General features: G+C 43.4%; 1 protein-coding gene across 1 annotated transcript in view; it reads right to left on the bottom strand.

Moving 5' to 3' along the window:
• Nucleotides 1-27,301, bottom strand: part of LOC118368148 (cysteine-rich motor neuron 1 protein-like) — a 192,957-nt gene that overhangs the window by 154,516 nt on the left and 11,140 nt on the right. The window contains exon 2 of the mRNA XM_035751968.2: nucleotides 10,844-11,017. Within this exon, the coding sequence (XP_035607861.1) occupies nucleotides 10,844-11,017 (174 nt within the window). The remainder of the gene's footprint in view (nucleotides 1-10,843; nucleotides 11,018-27,301) is intronic.

Genomic DNA, 27,301 nt, shown 5'->3' with positions numbered 1-27,301 from the left:
CCATGGAACCTGAGATGAGATCATCCAGTGGCCCCTCCATATAGGCTATATGCCCACCATGGAACCTGAGATGAGATCATCCAGTGGCCCCTCCATATAGGCTATATGTCCACCATGGAACGTGAGATGAGATAATCCGGTTGCCCCTCCATATAGGCTATATGCCCACCATGGAACGTGAGATGAGATAATCCGGTTGCCCCTCCATATAGGCTATATGCCCACCATGGAACGTGAGATGAGATAATCCAGTGGCCCCTCCATATAGGCTATATGTCCACCATGGAACGTGAGATGAGATCATCCGGTGGCCCCTCCATATAGGCTATATGTCCACCATGGAACGTGAGATGAGATAATCCGGTTGCCCCTCCATATAGGCTATATGCCCACCATGGAACGTGAGATGAGATAATCCGGTTGCCCCTCCATATAGGCTATATGCCCACCATGGAACGTGAGATGAGATAATCCGGTGGCCCCTCCATATAGGCTATATGCCCACCATGGAACCTGAGATGAGATCATCCAGTGGCCCCTCCATATAGGCTATATGCCCACCATGGAACGTGAGATGAGATAATCCGGTGGCCCCTCCATATAGGCTATATGCCCACCATGGAACCTGAGATGAGATCATCCAGTGGCCCCTCCATATAGGCTATATGCCCACCATGGAACCTGAGATGAGATCATCCAGTGGCCCCTCCATATAGGCTATATGCCCACCATGGAACGTGAGATGAGATAATCCGGTGGCCCCTCCATATAGGCTATATGCCCACCATGGAACCTGAGATGAGATCATCCAGTGGCCCCTCCATATAGGCTATATGCCCACCATGGAACCTGAGATGAGATCATCCAGTGGCCCCTCCATATAGGCTATATGTCCACCATGGAACGTGAGATGAGATAATCCGGTTGCCCCTCCATATAGGCTATATGCCCACCATGGAACGTGAGATGAGATAATCCGGTTGCCCCTCCATATAGGCTATATGCCCACCATGGAACGTGAGATGAGATAATCCGGTTGCCCCTCCATATAGGCTATATGCCCACCATGGAACCTGAGATGAGATCATCCAGTGGCCCCTCCATATAGGCTATATGCCCACCATGGAACCTGAGATGAGATCATCCAGTGGCCCCTCCATATAGGCTATATGTCCACCATGGAACGTGAGATGAGATAATCCGCTGGCCCCTCCATATAGGCTATATGTCCACCATGGAACGTGAGATGAGATAATCCGGTGGCCCCTCCATATAGGCTATATGTCCACCATGGAACCTGAGATGAGATCATCCAGTGGCCCCTCCATATAGGCTATATGCCCACCATGGAACGTGAGATGAGATCATCCAGTGGCCCCTCCATATAGGCTATATGTCCACCATGGAACCTGAGATGAGATCATCCAGTGGCCCCTCCATATAGGCTATATGCCCACCATGGAACCTGAGATGAGATCATCCAGTGGCCCCTCCATATAGGCTATATGCGCACCATGGAACCTGAGATGAGATCATCCAGTGGCCCCTCCATATAGGCTATATGCCCACCATGGAACGTGAGATCCCTTTACACTTGTGTGTATAAGGTAGTAGTTTTGAAATTGTTAGGTTAGATTACTTGCTGGTTATTACTTCATTGTCGGAACTAGAAGCACAAGCATTTCGCTACACTCGCATTAACATCTGCTAACCATGTGTATGTGACAATTAAATTTGATTTGATTTGAGATGAGATCATCCGGTTGCCCCTCCATATAGGCTATATGCCCACCATGGAACGTGAGATGAGATCATCCGTTGGCACTAATAATTAGAAACGTTTAAGTTATTTTCCAGTAACAATCGCTTGTTCTCCATTTATTTTGATTAAAAAACAAGCCCTTACCCTACTATAACAAAAGCTGGTTCAACAGCAATGCATCTAGGAACCTATCCATAAAAGGTTTCTAAATGGTCTACTCATGAGGGTTTTGCCGACATGCTTTTGCATTATTCACTATTCACATAGGCCTACCTGCAGTGCATACTCCATTCGGCTTGTATTCATCCCCATTTCCAAAGAGCGCCTCATGTCCGGTGACCAAAGACTCCTACAAACATAGACTGCTCAAATTTTTCAGTCCTTTAACGTCGTATCAACAGTAGGCCTATCGTGCTAATTGAGAACGTGCCTCCCACATACAAAACAATTTACTTGAGCCTGGTATTATATTTGAGTAGACTTTCAATGTGTAATGGCTTATACTCGTTAAAGCCAATTACAACAATGTTGACTGTCAACACTCCAAACATATTGAGCAGATGCTAGATCTTTTTTAAACTTTTGATATCACTCGTTACTGTAGCCTATGCTGGGATTGGACGAGAATATTCCGTGCCCCCAGCTGAATTTGAGCTGATGACAATGCAAAGACCTTCAATAACCTACAGAAATTGAGACGAATGCATGCAATAATAAGCCATGGAACGGCTTGATTGGCCAGTGTGTGGCCAAGCCCTCATCACACCTACAACTTGTATATTCATCATAACCCAGACCTTTTGCGCCACAGCCAGCTATTTGGGCTCAAAATAACAGCTGTGAAAATAGCAAAAATATTTATGACACTCCCTGACCTATAACGCTACCGGCAGCGCTTAGATTCACCATAGAGAAAGGGGGGATACCTAGTCAGTTGTACAACTGAATGCCTTCAACTGAAATGTGTCTTCCGCATTTAACCCAACCTCTCTGATTCAGAGAGTTGCAGGGAGCTGCCTTAATCGACATTCACGTCTTCTGTGCCGGGGAACAGTGGGTTAACTGCCTTGCTCAGCTCGGGGATTCGATCCTGCAACCTTTCGGTTAGTGGCCCAACGATCTACCCACTAACATTATGTTTATTAAAATATAGCCCTCGGTGAGCAAAGAGACCTGAAGACTCCTTATCAGGTTATGATATGACAAAAATACAGTTTTCTAAGCTAAAAATATCATTAAAGGCTTGAAAGGTCAACATGCTATTCCAGTTTTATTGAAGATTGATTTTCTGCAGTAGAAGCAGGCGTGCGGAATATGTGTGTCAGTAGGAGCGAATAGAGCAAGAGCATTATCAATCTCCTGTTGAACTTTCAGGAGACCTTTGTCTCTGTGTTAGAGAGTATTTAAAGGCCATTAGGGCAGAATGCATGATCAGGGGTAATTCGGCCTATCAGAAAACATCAAGGGTCATTCAACCTATCAGAACACACTAGCCGTACAGATGAACCTATGAGAAAACACCAGCCGTACCTGCTCAACCCATCAGAGCGCATCAACCGGCCATACACATCCAATCTATCACAACACACCTTCAGAGGTCATCAGGCCTATCACAACACAACAGGCTTGGAGATGTACCGCACAGATTATTTAAGATGTATTTGTTCAACAAACTCATGACAGATCACATAATTTACAATCCTGACATACTGTACATTTGTCCAGAGGTACTTTTTCAGTCAGATTGGTAATCTTTTACAAGGGCATGGCTGCTAGTGCTATTGTGTGCACCTGGATTGGGCCTTATTCATTGCCAGAAGGAGGAGGCTTTGGTCGCAATCCAGGCAGACTACATTTCAGCAGATTACTATATCAAATGGTTAGCTGATACACTACATGGTCAAACGTATGTGGACAGCTGCTCGTCGAACATCTCATTCCAAAATCATGGTCATTTTTCTGTAGTTGGTCCCCCTTTAGCTGTAACAGTCTCCACTCTTCTGTGAAGGCTTTCCCCTAGATTTTGGAACATTGCTGCGGGGACTTGCTTCCATTCAGCCACAAGGGCATTAGTTATTCCATTATTCCTTCTCCACCAAACCTTACAGTTGCAAGTGAGTGTTGCAACCGAGGACAGACGATGTTTACGTGCTACGCGCTTCCGCACTCGGCAGTCCCGTTCTGTGAGCTTGTGTGGCTTACCCCTTCAACGCTGAGCCGTTGTTGTTCCTAGACGTTTCCACTTCACAATAACCGCACTTACAGTTGACCGTGACCGAGGCAACTCTAGCAGCGCAGAGATTTGACAAACTGACTTGTTGGAAAGGTGGCATCCTATGATGGTGCCACATTGAAAGTCACTGAGCTCTTCAGTACAGGCCATTCTACTACCAATGTTTTCCTATGGAGATTGCATGTAGGTGTGCTCAATTTTATACACTTGTCAGCAAGAGGTGTGCCTGAAATAGCTGGATCCACTCATTTTAAGCAGCTTCGGCCATGTAGTGCAGTTTTGGCCATGTAGTGTATGTTAAACACCTACCCAGGAGATGTGAGATCAGGCAGGAATGTAGTCAGCCTGGAATACGGCCATTGTGTAATCAAGAATTATGGTAATAATACCTCTTCATTTGATGGGGGTTTAATATGAAATCAATATGGGTATTGTCTACTCACTCAGGATACTAAAGATAAGACAACCAGATGAGTCTCGACCAACAGTCATGACCATAAATAGCAGGCATGAAAATGTATGGTATTACAACGGGACAAAAGCACCCCTCTCCACTTCCACATTCGAAATCAATCAGCTTTCTTCACCCAAGTAGTGCAAAAATTAAAAACAACCCGGCTTTATGTAACAGCCCAGAAAATGAATAATTCTGTCTCGAAATATGATTCTCAGGAAAAGAAGAAATGGCCCATTATCATGGGGACATATCACATCACATTTATTTAAAAAGCCCTTTTTACATCAGCAGATGTCACAAAGTGCTTATACAGAAACCAAGCCTAAAACCCCAAACAGAAAGCAATGCAAATGTAGAAGCCCGGTTGCTAAGAAAAACTCCCTAGAAAGTCAGGAACCTAGGAAGAAACCTTGAGTGGTATTTATTTATTTATTTTTTTAATCTTACATTCATTTATTAATATTGATCAATACCAACACACCATTTTGATTTGGCAAATATTTCAATATATTTTGAACAACATCTACTCTATTGGCATATCAAACTTCCAGAGTGGGATCTCAGCTACTTTTTGAGTTATGATCCAATTTGTAAGCATTACCAACCGAGTGAATGTGAAAAGAGAGGAAGATGGTGCTGCAGTGGATAACAGACGTCTTATGGGCTCCTGACCAATTCTGCTATTTTGTGTGTGTTTTTACGCTCATCTTAACTTTTTGTACATAATATCTATGTCATCATTTCCTATGACCTAAAATAGCTTATGGACACCGATACCATGTGCTTTTTGGCTGTTCGGACTGCAGGAAAAAGAAAAAAAATCAAATCAGATATGCAAATTAATAGGATTTGAGTCACATCAAACTGCCAATTTGAACACGGCTTAATTTAACAGACTCTGAGAAACTCTAAAAGGAAGAATGGGAGAAAATCACAAATACAGATGTGCAAAACTGATACTGACATACCCAAGATGACTCAAAGGTGCTTCTACAAAGTATTGACTCAGGGGTGTGAATACTTACAGTACCAGTCAAAAGTTTGGACACACCTACTCATTCAAGGGTTTTTCTTTATTTTTACTATTTTCTACATTGTAGAATAACAGTGAAGATATCAAAACTATGAAATAACACATGGAATCACGTAGTAACTAAAAAACAATTCACTCAACCAGCTTTACCAACAGTCTTCACATATGCTGAGCACTTGTTGGATGCTTTTCCTTCACTCTGCGGTTAAACTCATCCTAAACCATCTCATTTGGGTTGAAGTCAGGTGATTGTGGAGGCCAGGTCATCTGATGCAGCACTGCATCACTCTCCTTCTTGGTCAAATAGCCCTTACACAGCCTGGAGGTGTGTTGGGTCATTGTCCTGTTGAAAAACAAATGATAATCCCACTAAATAAAAAAAGATGGGATAGCATACCACTGCAGAATGCTGTGGTAGCCATGCTGGTTAACTGTGCCTTGAATTCTAAATAAATCACTGACAGTGTCAACAGCAAAGCACCCCCACACCATCACACCTCCTGCATGCTTCGCAGTGGGAACCACACATGTGATCATCCGTTCCCCTACTCTGCGTCTCACAAAGATAGGGTGGTTGATGAGTCCAAAAATCGGACCAAAATGCAGCGTGTAGATTGCGATCCATGTTTTAATAAACAAACGTAACACGAATCTAAATACAAACACTACAAAAAGGGTCCGGGTGGGCGTCTGTCCATGTTGGCGGCTCCGGTGCGGGACTGGCGGAAGCTCAGGAGTGAGAGGAAGCTCAGGAGTGAGAGGAAGCTCAGGAGTGAGAGGAAGCTCAGGCAGGTAGATAGATCTACCAGATCCTGGCTGACTGGCGGATCTGGCGGATCCTGGCTGACTGGCGGATCCTGTCCGACTGGCAGTTCTGGCAGATCCCGGCTGACTGGCGGATCTGGAAGAGTCTGGTTGACTGGCAGATCTGGAAGAGTCTGGTTGACTGGCAGATCTGGAAGAGTCTGGTTGACTGGCAGATCTGGAAGAGTCTGGCTGACTGGCAGATCTGGAAGAGTCTGGCTGACTGGCGGATCTGGAAGAGTCTGACTGGCAGATCTGGAAGAGTCTGGTTGACTGGCAAATCTGGAAGAGTCTGGTTGACTGGCGGATCCTGGCAGACTGAAAGATGTGGCTGCTCCATGCTGACTGGCGGCTCTGGCTGCTCCACGCTGACTGGCGGCTCTGGCTGCTCCATGTAGGCTGACAGCTCTGGCGGCTTCTTACAGACTAGCAGCTCTGGCGGCTCCGTGCAGACTGGCAGCTCCTTGCAGACTGGCAGCTCCTTGCAGACTGGCATCTCTGGCTGCTTCATGCAGACTGACAGCTCTGGCTGCTTCATGCAGACTGACAGCTCTGGCTGCTTCATGCAGACTGACAGCTCTGGCTGCTCCATGCAGACTGACAGCTCTGGCTGCTCCATGCAGACTGACAGCTCTGGCTGCTCCATGCAGACTGACAGCTCTGACTGCTCCATGCAGGCTGGCAGCTCTGGCTGCTCCATGCAGGCTGGCAGCTCTGGCTGCGCTGAACAGACGGGAGACTCCGGCAGCGCAGGAGAGGAGAAAGGCTCCGACAGCGCTGGAGAGGCGGGAGACTCCGACAGCGCAGGAGAGGCGAGGCGCACTGTAGGCCTGATGCGTGGTGCTGGCACTGGTGGTACTGAACCGAGGACACGCACAGGAAGCCTGGTGCGAGTAGCTGCTACCGGAGGGCTGGGGTGTGGAGGTGGTACTGGATAGACCGGACCGTGCAGGCGCACTGGAGCTCTTGAGCACCGAGCCTGCCCAACCTTACCTGGTTGAATACTCTCGGTCGCCCTGCCAGTGCGGCGAGGTGGAATAGCCCCCACTGGGCTATGCAGGCGAACCGGAGACACCGAGCGCAAGGCTGGTGCCATGTAAGCCGGCCCAAGGAGACGCACTGGGGACCAGATGTGTAGAGCCGGCTTCATGGCATTTGGCTCGACGCTCAATCTAGCCCGGTCGATACGCAGAGCTGGAATATACCGCACCGGGCTATGCACCCGCACTGGGGACACCGTGCGCACCACTGCATAACGCGGTGCCTGCCCGGTCTCTCTAGCCCCCCGGTAACCACAGGAAGTTAGCGTAGGTCTCCTACCTAGCGTAGCTCTAATCCCTGTGAGCCCCCTCCCAAGACATTTTTGGGGCTGACTCTCGGGCTTCCATCCGCGAAGCCGTGCTGCCTCCTCATACCTGCGCCTCTCAGCTTTCGCCGCCTCCAGTTCTTCCTTGGGGCGGCGATATTCTCCAGGCTGAGCCCAGGGTCCTTTACCGTCCAGTTCGTCCTCCCATGTCCATTTCTCCAGGTAGTGCAGCCTCTCCCACTGCAGCTGCTGCTGCTCCTGCTGCTGCTGTCTCTGTTGCCTCTCCTGTGGCTCCTGCCTGTTGACACGCTGCTTGGTCCGTTTGTGGTGGGTGATTCTGTAACGGTTCTCTTGGTGTGAAGGAGAGTCTGACCAAAATGCAGCGTGTAGATTGCGATCCATGTTTTAATAAACAAACGTAACACGAATCTAAATACAAACACTGCAAAAAACAATAAACGTAACGAAAACCGAAACAGCCTATACTTGTGTACACTAACACATAGACAGGAACAAGGACACTAAGGACAATCACCCACAACAAACTCAAAGAATATGGCTGCCTAAATATGGTTCCCAATCAGAGACAACGATAAACACCTGCCTCTGATTGAGAACCACTCCAGACAGCCATAGACTTTGCTAGATCACCCTACTAGCTACAATCCCAATATATATACACCACATACAAAAACCCATGCCACACCCTGGCCTGACCCAATACATGAAGATAAACACAAAATACTTCGACCAGGGCGTGACAAATGAACTGTCCTTTCTCTTTGCTTAGTTGAGCTGTTCTTGCCATAATATGGACTCGGTCTTTTACCAAGTAGGGCTATCTTCTGTATACCACCCCTACCTTGTCACAACACAACTGATTGGCTCAAACGCATTAAGAAGGAAAGAAATTCCACAAATGAACTTTTAGCACACCTGTTAATTGAAATGGATTCCAGGTGACTACCTCATGAAGCTGGTTGAGAAAATGTCAAGAGTGTGCAAAGCGTTCATCAAGGCAAAGGGTGGCTACTTTGAAGAATCTGAAATATATTTTAATTTGTGGTTACTACATGATTCCATATGTGTTATTTCATAGTTTTGATGTCTTCACTATTATTCTACAATGTAGAAAATAGTACAAATAATGAAAAACTCTGGAATCAGTATTTTTTAAATTTAACTAGGCAAGTCAAAAATTATTATTTACAATGACGACCTACCCAGGCCAAACCTGGACGACGCTGGGCCAATTGTGCACCGCCCTATGGGTCTGCCCTCATTGAACCAAAACAAGGCTCATTGGTACGCTGAGAAATGTCTGTAATACCTGTGATGCTGCTGATTATAATAATCCCAGTCTGTACTCAGTGTAATCTCTCAGTCTGTGGTTACGGCAGCAAGAGTTCATTCTACACACACATCCAAGGGACTACCTTGCCAAGACAGAGAGCAGACACACACACATAGACACAGAAGCATGCACGCAGGTGCGCGTGCACACACACACGTGCACACACACACACACACACACACACACACACACACACACACACACACACACACACACACACACACACACACACACACACACACACACACAGACACACACACACACAGACAGACAGACAGGACCCAGACCACCAACGTTCACAACACCTTCCACCACCAGCCATAACAAATGACTGAACCAGCCAAACAGGACACAACAGGATACATTGGTTTTTAGGAGCATATATCCACATGGGTGATGGAAAGATAAACACACTCCAGTCGGTTGTAGTAATGCTAGAAAGTTGATTGGCAACCGCCATAAAGTCCAAAGAAGAAAAAGAAGCCTGAACAAAGGAGGAGTGATGACGAGAAACACATTTACCATTTTATCTGTGGATTAATTGTCGGAGTAGAGGACCTTGTGCATTTCAGGTAAAATAACAACCCAATGTTTATATCCCAGGACAAATTAGCTAGCACCAGCAAGCTAGCTAGCTAAATTGGCAGAAATTTGTAATGCTTTTTGACCTGTCCCCAAATTAATATAATTGGTTCAGTGTCTGTTTTGTTATTTCAATCTACATGTCCTGATCGTGTCTGGTGTGGGTGAACAAAATCAACCTGCGCACGACGGAGCATGCCAATGCACGAATGCACGTGTGCGGTGGTCTGGTCAGCATGTGAAGGTATACCTGCCACAATTGCACAACAAGGGCCCTCATCCCCATTGCTAGGATGGTTGGTTGCTATAACAAACCTATATTCTGGTGATTTAATTGGCCGTCTGCTGCCAGAGAACTGTGAACACAACAGCAGACACTGAGATAAGGTCTGGGTAACCATGGGGGACTGCATTCTGATAGGCCTATTAGAATCCTTATCAGCTTTTCAACAAAAAGCTTGTTTGTTTGTTTGGTTGTTTTTTTGAATATCACAGATGCACTGAGGAGAGCCTGTCAGAGAAAAAATATCTGACTAAACAAACAAAACCCCTCACACTAAAAAATAAAAAATGGGAGAAAACAGGAGCAGCAAAAGAGCAGATAAATAAATGACAAAATTGTGTAGTGCCAGAGATTTACGAGTTGTTATTCAAAGTGCAACTGTAACAGAATTTTAAATATGCTGGGGGAACAACAGAAAGGGATGAAGATCCTGAAAACCAAGCTCAGTGACAGCTATTCAATCAGTATGGAGGCTGCATACCACCCATAAGCGAAGCTGGGAATTGATCATTCAGTTTGATTTATGTCTGGGTATTTAATAATTAATAAAGAAGCACATGAAAATTAGCTGAGTTAATTACTGCCAATAATAAATCCTATAGAACTGGCAGAGGCATATGTGCGCAAGCATAATATTGAGAAAATCACTATGAAAACCTACCAGTACGAGTCAGATCAGAACTCAAACTACCCACGCACTTGGATGGTCCATTTAAAGTCAAAGCATCTAACAAACCATCCATACAGATGGTAACTAACAGTAGACTGACTACACAGCATACATTACTACATGAAAGCACCCTGGGTGCTTGTGCCTTGAAACATGACCAGGCATGCACTACTCTACCCACTCTTAGGAACTGCATCATGCCGGCCAGAGAGAGAGAAAGGTGTTTTGTCGCGCTGTGTTCCATTCTGGGAATAATGTTCCTCCTTCTAAATATCCTTCTTCTATCAACTGAGCCATACAGGTCCAAGAGGACAAACATTAATATTTCATTGTTAAACATTAATTGACATGCATAATACCTTCAATCTTCCTCAGAGCGGTCTGGCATGCGTCCTGGCTGGGGAACTCAAATGGGTTGTTGCAGGTCCGTATGCTGTCACACTCACACCTCCCGTCGATGATGTTGCAGCCCGTGATCAGGTTCTCATTGCACGGCTCAAATCCCAACAGTTGGTCGTCGTCCCAGTTTTCATCTGATCAGGACGAGGAAAGGTACAGTGAGGACAATGTAATTGTAAGATTACATCAAATCAAGGGCATCAACACATTTGTTTTTATCAAGTTGACAATATAACATTTCATTAATGTTTCAATTCCAGATTTGTTTTCATAACGCCTCCAACAATCCTAACTGGAAAGCAGTACCGATACTCACACTATCCCCCAAGAATGTATTGCAAATAAAACACTATAAAGGTCAGTCATTTTCAACTCCTCAGCTGAAATATTGATCAGTATGTTACAGTGGGAACATTGCAAATCGCACCCTATCCCTATTATAGTGCACTACATTTGACCAGAGCTATATGGGCCTTGATCAAAAGTAGTGCACTACAAAGGGAAGAGGGTAGCATTTGGGACGAAACCAAGTATATCCAGGTGTAGGAAGAAGCATTCCATTCCACTATCTAGCTCCCCGCCACATCGTCAGTGATTTTATTCCCACAGAGTCAATCTCAGCCCCTAGACCCCAACACACTGCTATCTGACAGCAACATTATGAAGTTGGATTTGCAGTGCAAATAGGGCATTGTGTGCGTGGGTGTGTGCCTGCATGTGCATGTGTGTGTGTGCCCGCTTGAGCACGTGTGCCCACTCTAGCGCTTGTGTTGGCATAGAGTATGATGTTTTCATCTTCTATCTCTGAGCATAGAAGTGACATTGAGTGAAAGTGTGTGGGTAAATGTTTGAGTGTGTGCGTAAGGACAGATACCGTAAAGTATGTGTATATTATTGTCAATAACTGTGTGTGAAATGCATACACTTCAAGATCAGAAAACACAATGTACACGTGACTCATCATTATATAAACATCTAGCATTAACAATACAGTAACAATACATAGCCAAAAGTATATGGACACCTGCTTGTCAAACATCTCATTTCAAAATCATGTTATCCACAACTTTATCAAAATCAAAAATGTTAAAATATTTATCATTTATCTTTCAAAATCTGGTAATAATTGATAAGGGCATTGCCTAACTCAAGCGTTTTTAGAAACCTCCCACTGAAGTCAAAGTATGATTTATGTGACATTTTGAGTTATGCAGCATTGAACACATTCTGTATCTGAAATTAGAACTTGTTTTAAAAGTTGGATGAAATCCTCATTGAAACAGTAAACCCAACACCAAAGCAATGCTAAAAGAAAAGTAATAAAGTTGGGGCCTCATGGCATCTGAAGCCCCTGTGATTTTGTTTGAGGATAGCTCCCTGGTTCCAGTCTCAGACAGCACACTGTGGTGCCACCGGATAGTTATCTTAGCAGGGGGCCCTGCCTGGCTACATGAAGGAGCAGGCAGTATTTGTATTAGCTGGTACTGAAGGTACCTATTAATTACTCAAGACAACAAAGATATTTCAAACATTTAAGCTTTTAAATGTACAGTAATTTCGCGTAGGAGAGGAAAATGAAAGAACTATCGTCGTCTGACAAAATGATGCAACAAAAGCACAAATAAAAATGGTTCTTGCTTTTAAGAAAATACAATATTTTTTTATGGATTTACAGTAGCTACAGAAGATGCTATGCTCTTCATATCCTGGACTTGTGTTTTTCGCTAGCTCAGGATTCTAACCTAGGGCTTTATTTCTTTAGTTCTGCCAGCCAACCCTAACACCTCCATCTTTTCTTCTGGTCCTAAATTATATCCACTATCCAGCCCTTGAAATTCTATCACTTCTCCCGGGCCCACGATTGATGGCATACCTGGGCTCAAATACTATTTTAAGTCTTTCCAACACTTTTAGCATTTGCTCTAGTCTGCCTGGAGTGCAAGATAATTGGGGTTTGCAACTATTCTATTGGTTCCTTCTATGCCAGGCAAGCACAATCAAGCCCAGGTAAAGTATTTGAAATTAGTTCGTATTAGTATTTGAACCCCGGTCTGTTTGAGAGACTTCAGGGACGAAAGGGGGGGAGCGTGACAAGGAAGAAGCATTGGAGGAAGAGGTAAACATTTCCGCTTGTCTTCCCTCACTACAGACACCAAATTTAATCCAGCCTTCACTGGCCCTATTTGTGGGAGCATCAGAAAAACACTGGGGCACAAAATCACCCTTGACGGCAGTCACAGCAGGCACATCCATCTTTGGGCAAAGGTGTTAAAGGGTTGTCTCACCACCGAGTGTTCTGGATTTTACTTGAGCTGGTGAGCCTGTCATGGCCTCTGGCGTCACTCAATTAAATGTGTCTTCATTTCTTTCTGTTATCTCACAGTTTAATCCCCCAAATCACATTATAGTGAGTGGAACAATATTTTATTGAGTTGAAATCCATTCATAAATCAACCCAGCAAATGACTGGAGGGTGTAAGAGAATAGGCATCTGGGATTGGTTTAGCTTGGCTGGTTCACAACCACTATGCGCCGCTCTACTGATATAATCTATATTCTGTTATTTTTATATAGCCATCAGGCAACCATTCCTTCTGACAGGAGATTTTAAGTTTGAGATGGTTACTTCCAGAGCCTCATTGCTCAGCTTACCAAACAAAGTTGCAGAGTCAGCCTGTTCAAATTACAGATTGTGTCGTTTAGTTTTAGATGGATTTTTAGATGGATGGATGTCATTACAAGTGGTTGAAAAAGAGAACATTTGAGACTGAGAGCAGACAGAACAGAACTGCTTCTGAGAACAGACAGCAGAAGTTTGGTTCCACTATCAAACCTGCAAATGAGAAGGAACATCTGTGTTCTGAGCACAACACTAATGAGGAGAGTCATGGTTAATGTACATGCTTCAGGTGCATCTGTGTACGGGAGTGTTTGTCATGTGCTAATGATGCTTGACAATTACGCCTGATGGAAATCTTTATCAATGAAAAGACTGAAACTCTAGCCACAATTGTAGTATGATCTAAAATAAGGACGAGCGACAACGAGGTTCTAGCTCCAGCCTGTTTATTAACCTAACCCTCGCATGTCCTACATAGATACGGATACCCCCAAGGGACATCCTACTACATCTTCCCCTCTCCCATGAACAAGAACTCAACATGCATAACCACTGAAGCATAACTGAAATGCAATTTGGAAACCAGTATTATTCTCTAACATGCTACTTCCCATCCTGAAACAGTATGAAAGCATTCAATCACACAGTATGAACATTAACTTAGGTACAGTCTCTTTTTGCTGGGTATGGTCCCCAACAGTATGTTTTCTCTTCACGTAACATAGTCTTTCAGCCACTCTGGTGGGTTCACATCCCTTTTTGGGCACGCTTGTGGCTCTGTGAGCATTCTCTCTCCTTCACCCTCTTTTTGTGCATTTTCTGTGGCCTCAGTCTGTATGGCTGGTAGATCTGTAAGAGCTGAGGTGTGTTTTGTTCCTTCGTACCTCTTCTGAGCCTGTGTCCACCACATAGGAGCGTGGGGCATCCGCTTTCCTCAGCACTATTGCTGATGTCTTTGAGTTTGTAATCCACACACGTTGACCTTCGGTCAGCTCTGGCCTCTCCTCAGCACGTTGTCTCCGATTAAAGTCTCCAGTTTATGTTTGTTTCAGACGTTTGTCCCTCTCAGCGAAGTCCTTCCTGTTAGGCCATCGGGGTTTAAGTTGAGCCGGCGAGACAGGCAATGGGGAACGCAGCCTCCTGCCCATCAGGAGCTCGGCAGGCGACGGCCCATGATGCAGTGGTGTAACTCTGTAAGCTAACAGAGCCCTGTATGGATCCTTGTTCTTTTTCAGCAGTCCCTTGACTGTTTTCACAGCTCTCTCTGCCTCACCATTACTCTGTGCATGGTAGGGGCTACTGGTCACATGTATGAAGTTATATTCTGCGGCAAAAGCAGAAAAGGAGCTTGCAGAGAACTGGGGAGCGGACCAGGACCTCAGCGACCCCTTGCCTGGAAAAATTTGACTTTAATCCATTGATAACACCAGCTGATGTGGTTATGTGTGTCTTTGCTATTTCAATGTATCTTGAGTAGTAATCTACCACTAGCAGATCAGTGTCATTTTTCCAATAGAACATATCCACCCCTACCTTTTGCCATGGCCGTTTTGGCAGCTCCGTTGCCATCATTGGCTCCGGATGACAAGGTTGACCTTTTGTACAGACCTCACACTGGGCCACTAGCTTGGCAATCTGAGTACTCAGACCAAGCCACCACACTGACTGTTAAGCCCTCAGTCTGCATTTGGTTATTCCCATGTGTTCATCATGCACTCTGTCTAGCATTTCTGGTTGTAGAGTCTCTGGGATAACTATCCGTTGTCCTGTCATGAGAATGTCTCCATTACAGTGGAAATCACTTTGGTGCACCCAATAGGGCTTCAGCAGTTGAGGCAGTTCCTCCTGCCTGGGCCATCCCTTTTTGCATTACTGCACTATCTGTTGGCAGATGTGGTCTCATTGTTGCTCCTATGCATTCTGCTGCATTCTGTCTGAGATTCAGGTAGACTGTCCCTTCTGCATTAATGGACACCTGTACTTCACCCTCTAGACATTGCTCCTCCTCTGATAATGGACGTTTAATTGGGGCCCTGGAGAGTGCATCTGCTGTGATCAATGCCTTCCCTGGCACATACACCCTCTTGTAGGTGAACCTCAGTAATCTGAGGCGGAAGCACAGAACTCTGGGAGGCAAGTCGTCCAGTGCTTTTGTCCCTAACAGAGCCAACAGTGGTTTGTGGTCAGTCTCTGCTGTAAACTGCAGGCCAATAAGGTATTGGCTGAGCCTTTCACATGCCCATGTGATAGACAATGCCTCCTTCTCCACTTGAGCATATCTTTGCTCTGTGTTGATTAAGCTTCGGGAGATGTATGCTATTGGACGCCACTCCATGTTGTCCTGCATCTGTGTGAGGACCGCCCCTAGCCCAAAGGATGATGCATCTGTGTGAGGACCGCCCCTAGCCCAAAGGATGATGCATCTGTGTGAGGACCGCCCCTAGCCCAAAGGATGATGCATCTGTGTGAGGACCGCCCCTAGCCCAAAGGATGATGCATCTGTGTGAGGACCGCCCCTAGCCCAAAGGATGATGCATCTGTGTGAGGACCGCCCCTAGCCCAAAGGATGATGCATCTGTGTGAGGACCGCCACTAGCCCAAAGGATGATGCATCTGTGTGAGGACCGCCCCTAGCCCAAAGGATGATGCATCTATGTGAGGACCGCCCCTAGCCCAAAGGATGATGCATGTGCTGATACTTTTGTCTTAACACTCTCTGTGAGGCCAGATCTCCTTTGATTTTGTCAAACGCTGCTTGTTGCATGCGACCCCATGACCAGTCATTCTCTTTGGCTAGTAAGTCAGAACTGCTGTGAGCCTTACATCATGTTCTGCTCTGTCCCTTACATCATGTTCTGCTCTGTCCCTTACATCATATTCTGCTCTGTCCCTTCCATCATGTTCTGATCTGTCCCTTACATCATGTTCTGCTCTGTCCCTTCCATCATATTCTGCTCTGTCCCTTACATCATGTTCTGCTCTGTCCCTTACATCATGTTCTGCTCTGTCCCTTACATCATGTTCTGCTCTGTCCCTTACATCATGTTCTGCTCTGTCCCTTACATCATGTTCTGATCTGTCCCTTACATCATATTCTGCTCTGTCCCTTACATCATGTTCTGCTCTGTCCCTTACATCATATTCTGCTCTGTCCCTTCCGCACAGGAGCACATTGTCCGCGTGGACTATGACGCCACTCAGCCCATCCAACAGCTGGGACATGCGACCGGAAGCGATTCCAAATGACAAAACATTAAAACACTAACGGCCAAACGTTGTTTTAAACGTTGTGAGTGCCCTACTCTCTGATGACAGCGGTATCTGCCAGAAACTTGAGCGGGCATCCAGCTTTGTGAAGACTTGTGAGCCATCCAACTGAGCCAGTGACTGCTCGACTGATGGTAAGATGTGTCTCTCTCTGCAGAGTGCCTCATTCAATTTAGTCATGTCCACACAGATCCTTATTTCCCCATTGGCTTTTGGGACCACCACCATCCCTGCACACCAGTCTGTGGGACTCTCTATTTTAGACACAGCCCCAATTTCTTCCATCCTCCCCAACTCTTCCTTTACTCTGGCCAATAAAGGGATAGGCACCCGGCGGGGGGTGGTAAGGGCATAGGGGATAGCATCCTCTTTCAGGCGGATTTTGTAGTCACCTTCTATCCTTCCTAGACCAGAAAACACTTTTGGGAATTTCTTTTTGAAAACCTCACCTGGGTCCTCCAGTTTGCTCAATGAGTTGCAATGCTTCAATTGCTGGCAGCCCCAGCAACGGCCTGGCTAGAGAGTCAATGACGAAGACAGGCTGGATGGCACTTTTGTCTTTACTCTCCAGTTTAATCACCAAGTGCCGTACCACTGGTAAAATCGTATTACTGGGACCGTACAGTTTTTAGTTTGTAGAGAGCAAAGGGCCATCTCAGCTATAGCTATACAGCCTAGTTGGGATAGCTGTCACTGCTGCCCCAGTGTCTAGTTTAAATCACACAACCTCCCCACTGAGTTTAATGTCTGAATGCCAGGCAGTATTGTTTCCCTTTACTTCTCCCAGAAAGTTGCTGTCCTGCTGTACCTCCTCTGAAACCTCATGCATTTGCTTTAATTGACAGACAGCTGAAAAGTGTCCTCTCCTGTGACATTTCCTGCATTCCACATCCTTTGCTGGGCAATCTTTCCATCTGTGGAAAGGAGATTTCCACATTTGCGACAAACACTTGAACTGGCTACTGGTGCCGTCTGTGATTGTTTTCTCCACGTCTGTCTCTGTTCTGTGTTCCCCTCCGTTTCTTTTTAGCTCTGTATGAAAATGCATGTATTTCCTCACTCTCTTCGTTCTGTAAGGAGCTGCTGTCGCGCAGTATCGTCTGCTGTCTTTTTTCTGTCTCACTCTGCCTAATCTGGTTTACAGCTTTGGATCAGGTAAACTGGGAATCCAACTGTAACTTTTCAGAAAGTGAATTATTTCTTATTCCGACTACAATCCGATCTCAGATCAGCTCTTCCCTGAGCACGCCAAACTGACAATGTTCTGCTAGTTTGTGAACAGCTGTGATAAAACTGTCTGTGGTTTCACCCTGCTCCTGTTTGCGCATTAAACCTAGCTCTCTCAAAAATAATGTTGTGTCTCCCTACAAAATGCATTTCAAAACAGTCTTTAACGGCACTGTAGTTAAGTTTCTCTTCCTCCGTCAACGTTGAAGCATTTAATATATCCTTGGCTTCATCACCCATAGAGTAGATCAGTGTATTAACTTGAAATGCCTCATTTTTCACGTTTAAGCCTGATGCTACCCTGTACCTTTCAAAGCGCCTGATCCATTTAGGCCAGTTTTGAATGTCCATACAAACCCAATTTTCCGGGGGACTAATGCGAAATACGTCAGCACTAGCCACTGGCCTGTCCGTGTTTGCACCAGAGCCCGTTGAACTTGGAGTCGCAAACCCTGAAATCCCGCCAGCTTCTTCCTCTTGCAACATGTTGCTTAGCAGTAACCTAGTCCTTGCTCGTTAGCTAGCAAAATAATGATATGCGCTGTTTTATCTCCAACACTGTACCCTCCCTGCTTTGAAACAGCCTGAATGTATGATTTACTTGGTATGTCCTTCACATTTATGTGAATTTAAAACCACTTCTGACACCATGTAGTATGATCTAAAATAAGGACGTGCGACAACGAGGTTCTAGCTCCAGCCTGTTTATTAACCTAACCCTCGCATGTCCTACATAGGTACGGATACGCCCAAGGGACATCCTACTACAACAATAATAGTGGTTATTAAAAACAAAAGACTTTGTTTGAAGTGAGAATAGGCATTGGTCTGAAACAGAAAAGAAGGGAAATTCATGAGCAACACAATGCCTATTCCATCCATGCTCTACCAAGGTTTTCGAGGTGAACAGAGTAAAAGGCCTGCTCCTCAGTCTCAGTTGCTAATATATGCATATTATTATTAGTATTGGATAGAAAACACTCTGAAAACTGTCTGAATGATGTCTGTGAGTATAACATAACTCATATGGCAGGCAAAAACCTGAGAAGAAATCCAAACAGGAAGTGAGAAATCTGAGGTTTGTATATTTTCAACCCAGGCCCTATTAAATTCACATTGGGATATGAATGAAGTTGCACTTCCTAGGGCTTCCATTAGATGTCAACCGTCTTTAGAAACTTGAATACGGCTTCTACCATCTTGTGGGACTGAATAAGAGCTGAATGAGTCAGGTTACTGGCAGAGAGCCATTTCCTGGTCACGTGCATTCCACATGATATCGACTTGCGTTCCGTTGCTCCTCTAGACACAAAGGAATTCTCCGGTTGGAACCTTATTGAAGATTTATGATAAAAACATCCTAATGATTGATTCTATACTTAGTTTGAAATGTTTCTTCGACCTGTAATATAACCTTTTGAAGTTTTTGTCCTTAGTAATGCACGAGCGTTTGGATATGTGTACTAAACGCGCTAACAAAAGTAGCTACTTGGACATAAATAACGGACATTATCGAACAAATCAAGCATTTATTGTGGAACTGTGATTCCTGGGAGTGCATTTTGATGAAGATCATCAAAGGTAAGGGAATATTTATCATATCATTTCTGGTTTCTGTTGACTCCAACATGGTGGCTAATTTGATTATTTTTCTGAGCGCCGTCTCAGATTATTGCATGGTTTGTTTTTTTTCCGTAAAGTTTTTTTGAAATCTGACACAGTGGGTGCATTATAAGGAGAGGTATATCTATAATTCCATGTGTATAACTTGTATTATCATCTACATTTATGATGAGTATTTCTGTTGAATCAATGTGGGTATGCAAAATCACTGGATGTTTTTGAACTAGTGAACGTAACCAATGTAAACTCATATTTCTTATATATATATGAACTTTATCAAATAAAACATACATGTATTGTGTAACATGAAGTCCTATGATTGTCATCTGATGAAGATCATCAAAGGTTAATGATTCATTTTATCTCAATTTGTGCTTTTTGTGACTCCTATCTTTTTTTAGGTCCACATTTTGAATCAAGACTGCCCAAATGTGCCAAATTTGTTTATTAATAACTTTTTATGTTCAAAACTGTGCACTTTCCTCAAACAATAGCATGGTATTCTTTCACTGTAATAGCTACTGTACATTGGACAGTGCAGCAGTTAGACATATCTGATATTGATATTAATCTATGTCCTCTGAAATGTTCTTGTTACTTACAACCTCATGCTAATTGCAGGGGACCCACCAATCCTGAAGAAATTCAAACTCAGTTGCTAACAACCCTGTTAACACATCTAGTATGTGGTTCTTGGTAATGGACGGACAGCTCATGAAGAGAGACGGGGAGTGTGTTGTGTACTTCCAATGAAGTTGATTTGCAAAATTTCATCAAGATTGGTGTCATATTGGCTTACATATGATGATAGGGAGATTTTATTTAACACTGAGCTTCAACCAATACCTATAATAGGCATGACTATTGTCGCCTTTTTTAATAGGTGATGGCAGCACTATATGGTGTACCGTTTAGGTGAACTGCACTTTTAAACCCTGTTTAGAGAACTGCACCTTCAAATGATCTTGTTTAGAGAACTTCACCTTTAAATCTTGTTTTGAGAACTTTACCTTTAAATCTTCAAATCAAAACAAAGTTTATTTGTCACGTGCGTCAAATACATTACAGTGAAATGCTTACTTACAGGCTCTAACCAATAGTGCAAGAAAGGTGTTAGGTAAGTAAAGAAATAAAACAACAGTAAAAAGACTAGGCTAAATACAGTAGCGAGGCTACATACAGACACCGGTTAGTCGGGCTGATTGAGGTAGTATGTACATATAGATATGGTTAAAGTGACTATGCATATATGATGAACAGAGAGTAGCAGTAGTGTAAAAGAGGGGTTGGCAGGTGGTGGGTGGCGGGACACAATGCAGATAGCCCTGTTAGCCAATGTGCGGGAGCACTGGTTGGTCGGACCAATTGAGGTAGTATGTACATGAATGTATAGTTAAAGTGACTATGCATATATGATAAACAGAGAGTAGCAGCAGCATAAATCTTGTTTAGAGAACTTCATATTTAAAGCTTGTTTAGGAGAACTGCACCTTTAAACCCTGTTTAGAGAACTGCACCTTTAAATCTTGTTCAGGCGAAACTAACCTTTAAACCTGGTTTAGAGAACTGTATCTTTAAACCCCATTTAGAGAACTGCACCTTAAAACCCTGTCTGTAAGTCCCAGGTGGTCATCTGTCTAACAGGAAGCTCTTGGGAATGGATTTTTGTGGATCTCATTTTGTAAATACCCCAGCTGCATAAATGGCTAACATCACAGAGTAAAAATGTAACCTATGCATGTCGCCTTAGACAAGGGTGTGAGCTAAGCAAATATATTATTATTATTATTCCTCTCCAACCCTTATGCCATAGCATGCATGTAGCTTGTATAGAGAAGCTAGAGATGAATGCTAAACAGCAGCAGAACACACACAAACAGAACATTCTATCCTCGTGTTAGAATCTCTGTTACATTGGATTCCTGTTTTTTGTCACTCAGAATGATTTAATGTTTTCTTTAAAGCACTAAATTATTTGGCATCAGGCTTGCCAGTCTGACAAGCAACCAGCTTCGCTACCTTTCAGATACGCTTCTGTGAGCCAAGTGCACACATTCTAAGAGTAAACTGTTAAAACAAGACAAATACGTGTCCTAGTTCCTCTCAACGTTTTAACCATCTTCCTGACAGAAGACAGTCATGTCTATGTATACTGAACAAAAATATAAACGAAAATATAAACGCAACATGCAACAATGTCAAAGATTTTACTGAGTTATAGTTCATATAAATCAGTCAATTTAAATAAATAAATTAGGCCCTAATCTATGGATTTCACATGACAGGGCAGGGACGCAACCATGGGTGGGCCTGGGAGGGCATAGGCCCACCCAGTTTGGGGCCAGGCACAGCCAATCAGCATGGTTTTCTTTTTTTATTACAGACAGAAGTACCCCCCACCCTCCCTCCCTCTGCTCAGATGAACCCGCAGGTGAAGAAGACGGATGTGGAGGTCCTTGGCTGGCGTGGTTACACGTGGTCGGTCTGCGGTTGTCAAGAAAGGAACATTAAATTCTCTGGCAACAGCTCGGGTGGACATTACAGCAGTCAGCATGCCAATTGCACGCTCCATCAAAACTTGAGACATCTGTGGCATTGTGCTGTGTGGCAAAACTGCACATTTAGAATGGCCTTTTATTTTCCTAGCACAAGGTGCACCTGTGTAATGATCATGCTGTTTAATCAGTTTCTTGATATTCCACACCTGTCAGGTGGATGGATTATCTTCACAAAGGAGAAATGCTCACTAACAGGTATGTAGACAGATTTGTGCACCAAATTTGAGAGAAATAACATTTTTGTGCGTATGGAACATTTCTGGGATCTTTTATTTCAGCTCGAAACATGGGACCAACACTTTACATGTTGTGTTGATATTTTTGTTCACTATAATAACAACACAAACTATTTTTTGTTGCATAAAATGATTATCTTTGAAACAAGACAGCCATGATAATCACTTAGCTTGCTCCATCATGTCATAGTGGCTCTGCCAAAGAGGACGTTAATCCAGACCACTGTCTGTGTCCCATATGGCACGCTATTCCCATACGGCTCTGGACAAAAGTGGTGCACTACATAGGGAATAGGGTGCCATTTGGGACACAGCCATGGTGTCACCCAGCTTGATGGAGTCCGCCATCATGGCTCCAATCCATTCAGACCATAATTTCCACGGGGTGAAACCTATAACATATAGCATTTATGCGTACATACATGTTTTAAGTATGTGTGGCCCCAGGATTGAACCCACTATCCTGGAATTGCAAGGACCATAATCTACCAACTGAGCTAATCTACCAAAGAAGAAATGCTCACTAACAGGGATATAAACAAATTTGTACACAGAATTTCAGAGAAATAAGCTTTTTGAAAGTATGGAACATTTCTGGGATCTTTTTATTTTAGCTCATGAAAAATGGGACCAACACTTTACAAATTGCGTTTATATTTTTGTTCAGTATAGAAAGAAACCAATTTCATTTCGCCACATTACCATTTGAAAAACAAGGGATCCAGCCATATTGCACAGCATGCAGTGAGTGCATGTTTTTCTAGCTTTTTGGCACAGCCCTGGTCTTATCTCAATGACATTTAATTTTACAATCAACATTTGATCAACACTGCTACTGGGCCTCCATGGAGGGACTTTATTTTAGATTTGAAAGGCACTGATGAAATGAATCTTGTACTGACCACAGTCCAATGGTTGATTAATTATCTTTAGATGAATTCATAACCACAATGATAATCCACGCTGGAAACAAACCAGTCATTTTCTCATAGACTCATTGGTTATGATCATTACTTAACCATTTCTGTAATTGTACAATTGTCATCTGGTTTATTTAGCCTATTACTCATTGAGAGACCATGAACATTAATGGGACAACACCCAAGAGCCACTCAAACAATGTGACAATGGTATATTGTGACACCGTGGTGTGCAAGGAACTCCATGCTTGTTCTTGGTTGGTCATCTATCGACAAGATAATTGAAAAGACCATGCTTATCTTATTTTATAATATACATCATTTAAAACGGCCAAGTTCTATTCACAACGGTATTCAGTTGGTAAGAGACAGACATTCCGTAAATACTAGGAATAGATTGTCCACCATCTATGCGTTATCGAGACAGAAAAAAGAAATGGGCAAAAGAACATTTCGATTTAGAGCAATAAAGAAATGGAATAAATTAACTGAGCAAACTAGAAACCTTTCAATATATACGTTTAAACATTATTTAAAAACCATTTAAATATAGTATATAGAAATATTGTGGGACTATAGTAGATGAAGAATCAATATTTTTTTAGATTGAGTATTTATTGGGTCATTATGCTAGTGTATGTTTGTAATAGTGTGTTATATGTGAAAGTGTGTTTATATTATAAATTGTATTTTAATGTTAAGGACTCTTGGAAGATTAGTCCAAATGGGGACTAAAAGAGATCCTAATAAAATAAAATAAAATCATGCTTGGGATACATGGCACACCTATTTAGAACAGTGTCACTTCAAAGTCATTCACAGTTATAGCTTTGCCATTTGGGCTCACTTGAAGGCTCTGCGTTGTGTGACAGACAACCTCAAGAAGACCCTATTGTGTAAGCCCCACTGAGGCTAGGGGAAGGTGGTGTAGTAACAACAGGGTTGTGGGTTTGATTCCAAATGCTGCCACATACACAAACATGTTATGTACTTATTGTTTTGTACGTTTCTTTGGATAAAAGCATCTGCTAAATGGTATATATTTTTTTATTATTTGCATTTTGCCCCCCGGTAGACCTGGAAGCTATTCCTATGAGACAGACCTTTCAGACGCTAAACAACTGGTGCACGTAATCAATGACTTCCAATATGGTTAACATCAAGGACAGGGTAGAACCTATTCCTTATCACAATTTCCTCTTTAATAGGCCCGCGTGAACAGGAAACACTCATTCCTTCCTCCTCTTGTTCCTCTAAACATTCTGTGAAAGATGTATAATTCAGTGAGACATGCATACATATTCATGAGAGATTATTATTCCACATACTTCAAAAACCATGTCAATGACTGACTACAAACACTTTTGTGGTGGTGCTGTTCTCCTTTTCAGAGTCGGATAACAATAATCATTGCAGTTGTTTTTCACTCAAATGGCTGTCAAACTATGCAATGGCAAAATGATGTAGAAATAGAAACGACAGATAGGGTGTCAGAGAGTCAGTATGTTGTAAAGGACATTGCAGTGCTGCTGTGCTGAGAACCTGAAGGCAGTGAAATGGCCTGAAGCTGGAGCTGCCTGTAAGCCTGCCTGCCCAGCTGCCTGGGCGGTAATGTAACTTCTGTGGCAGAGAGTAGATAATATCCCCTGAGACCCTGACCATCCGACAGCACTAACTGGGGTGGGACGACCCTGAACCCCCAGAGCCTCCAGAGAGAATCCAGTCTGATGGTGCTCTTTGTTACATGTTGTCCCGTTAGCCAGGCAGTGTTCTGGGGATCTATTGGAGATGAGCTGTTAGCCGGGAAGTGTTCTGGGGATCTGTTGGAGATGAGCTGTTAGCCAGGCAGTGTTCTGGGGATCTATTGGAGATGAGCTGTTAGCCAGGCAGTGTTCTGGGGATCTGTTGGAGATGAGCTGTTAGCCGGGCAGTGTTCTGGGGATCTGTTGGAGGTGAGCTGTTAGCCGGGCAGTGTTCTAGGGATCTGTTGGAGATGAGCTGTTAGCCGGGCAGTGTTCTATGGATCTGTTGGAGGTGAGCTGTTAGCCGGGCAGTGTTCTAGGGATCTGTTGGAGATGAGCTGTTAGCCGGGCAGTGTTCTAGGGATCTGTTGGAGATGAGCTGTTAGCCGGGCAGTGTTCTAGGGATCTGTTGGAGATGAGCTGTTAGCCGGGCAGTGTTCTAGGGATCTGTTGGAGATGGGCTGTTAGCCGGGCAGTGTTCTAGGGATCTGTTGGAGATGAGCTGTTAGCCAGGCAGTGTTCTGGGGATCTGTTGGAGATGAGCTGTTAGCCGGGCAGTGTTCTGGGGATCTGTTAGAGGTGAGCTGTTAGCCAGGTACTGTTCTGGGGATCTATTAGAGGTGAGCTGTTAGCCAGGTACTGTTCTGGGAATCTGTTAGAGGTGAGCTGTTAGCCAGGTACTGTTCTGGGGATCTGTTAGAGGTGAACTGTTAGCCAGGACCTGTTCTGGGGATCTGTTAGAGGTGAGCTGTTAGCCAGGTACTGTTCTGGGGATCTGTTAGAGGTGAGCTGTTAGCCAGGTACTGTTCTGGGGATCTGTTAGAGGTGAACTGTTAGCCAGGACCTGTTCTGGGGATCTGTTGGATGTGAGCTCGGGGTAAGCCACTTAAACCCTTACCCGGTGTGATTGTCCAAATTGAGAGTGATCAGTGAGTGTCACTGGCTTTGGCTGACATTAATCTATTTTTTACTTAACACTTTTTTTTTTAATTATTAACTTCTTAAAAAGCATTGTTGGTTAAGGGCTTGTAAGAAAGCATTTCACTGTTAAGTCTTCCATCTGTTGTATTCCGCGCATGTGACAAATACAATTTAATTTGCACTTTAAACTCATTATATCCGTTTCCTCTCCACTCAGATTCTATAGTTGTAAGGGAATACCCCCCTGTATTGGACAAAAATGAATGGCATGTCATTGGCATCGGACAAACCATATACACATTGGCCAATACCACCCAATTCGGCGTTGATTCATCCAAAGTGTATTGCAAATGCCATATGGTAATTGCCAGTTGTAACACTTTAAAAATTCAACAGGGGGCAAATGCGCTCCACCGGGGTTTTTCATATTGGATATGTAACCCAAATCAATGTCCAAAAGTAAAATTTTGAAAAAATGAACTTTTTTCAAAAACTTATCACCCCTTAAAAAAGTGCTTTCTGGACCGTTTTTCGAAATTCTTTCGATTTTTTTGTCAATTACACATGTGTAAGAACTGTATGAATATACTTTTGTCCAATTTTATTATCATAATTTTTTTTTTTTTTATATGCGCATAAGGAATATGTTTTGTCCAATTCCAATATGATTTCATAGGAAGTCAAAAAGTCAAAAGTCAAAAATGTCAAAATTTTGTAAAAACTTCACACACCCATAAAAAGTGCTTTCTGGACCGTTTTTCGAAATTCTTTCGATTTTTTGTCAATTACACATGTGTAAGAACTGTATGAATATACTTTTGTCCAATTTTATTATCATAATTTTTTTTTTTTTTTTTTTACATGCGCATAAGGAATATGTTTTGTCCAATTCCAATATGATTTCATAGGAAGTCAAAAGTCAAAAGTCAAAAATGTCAAAATTTTGTAAAAACTTCACACACCCTTAAAAAAGTGCTTTCTGGACCGTTTTTGAAATTCTTTCAATTTTTTGTCAATTACACATGTGTAAGAACTGTATGAATATACTTTTGTCCAATTTTATTATCATATTTTTTTATATATTTTTTTAAATTGTGCATAAGGATTTTTTTGTGGGCCAAATGACGTAAGAAATTTGACATGCTCAAAAATCCTGCAGAAATGCAAAATTGACTGGCCTGATGAACTCGGGATGGCCGGGCAGTGATAGTTGTTCCTTTCCATCACTCGTTGTGTTGACTTCATCATGTCCATTTTGTGATGTTTTTCACTATATAATCATATTGCAAGTGCACGTGCATTTG

The sequence above is a fragment of the Oncorhynchus keta genome, chromosome 35, assembly GCF_023373465.1.
Source record: "Oncorhynchus keta strain PuntledgeMale-10-30-2019 chromosome 35, Oket_V2, whole genome shotgun sequence".
In the NCBI taxonomy this organism is placed as follows: domain Eukaryota; kingdom Metazoa; phylum Chordata; class Actinopteri; order Salmoniformes; family Salmonidae; genus Oncorhynchus; species Oncorhynchus keta.
The sequence above is the reverse complement of the archived record's forward strand: the minus strand, read 5'-3'. Positions and strand labels throughout refer to the sequence as shown.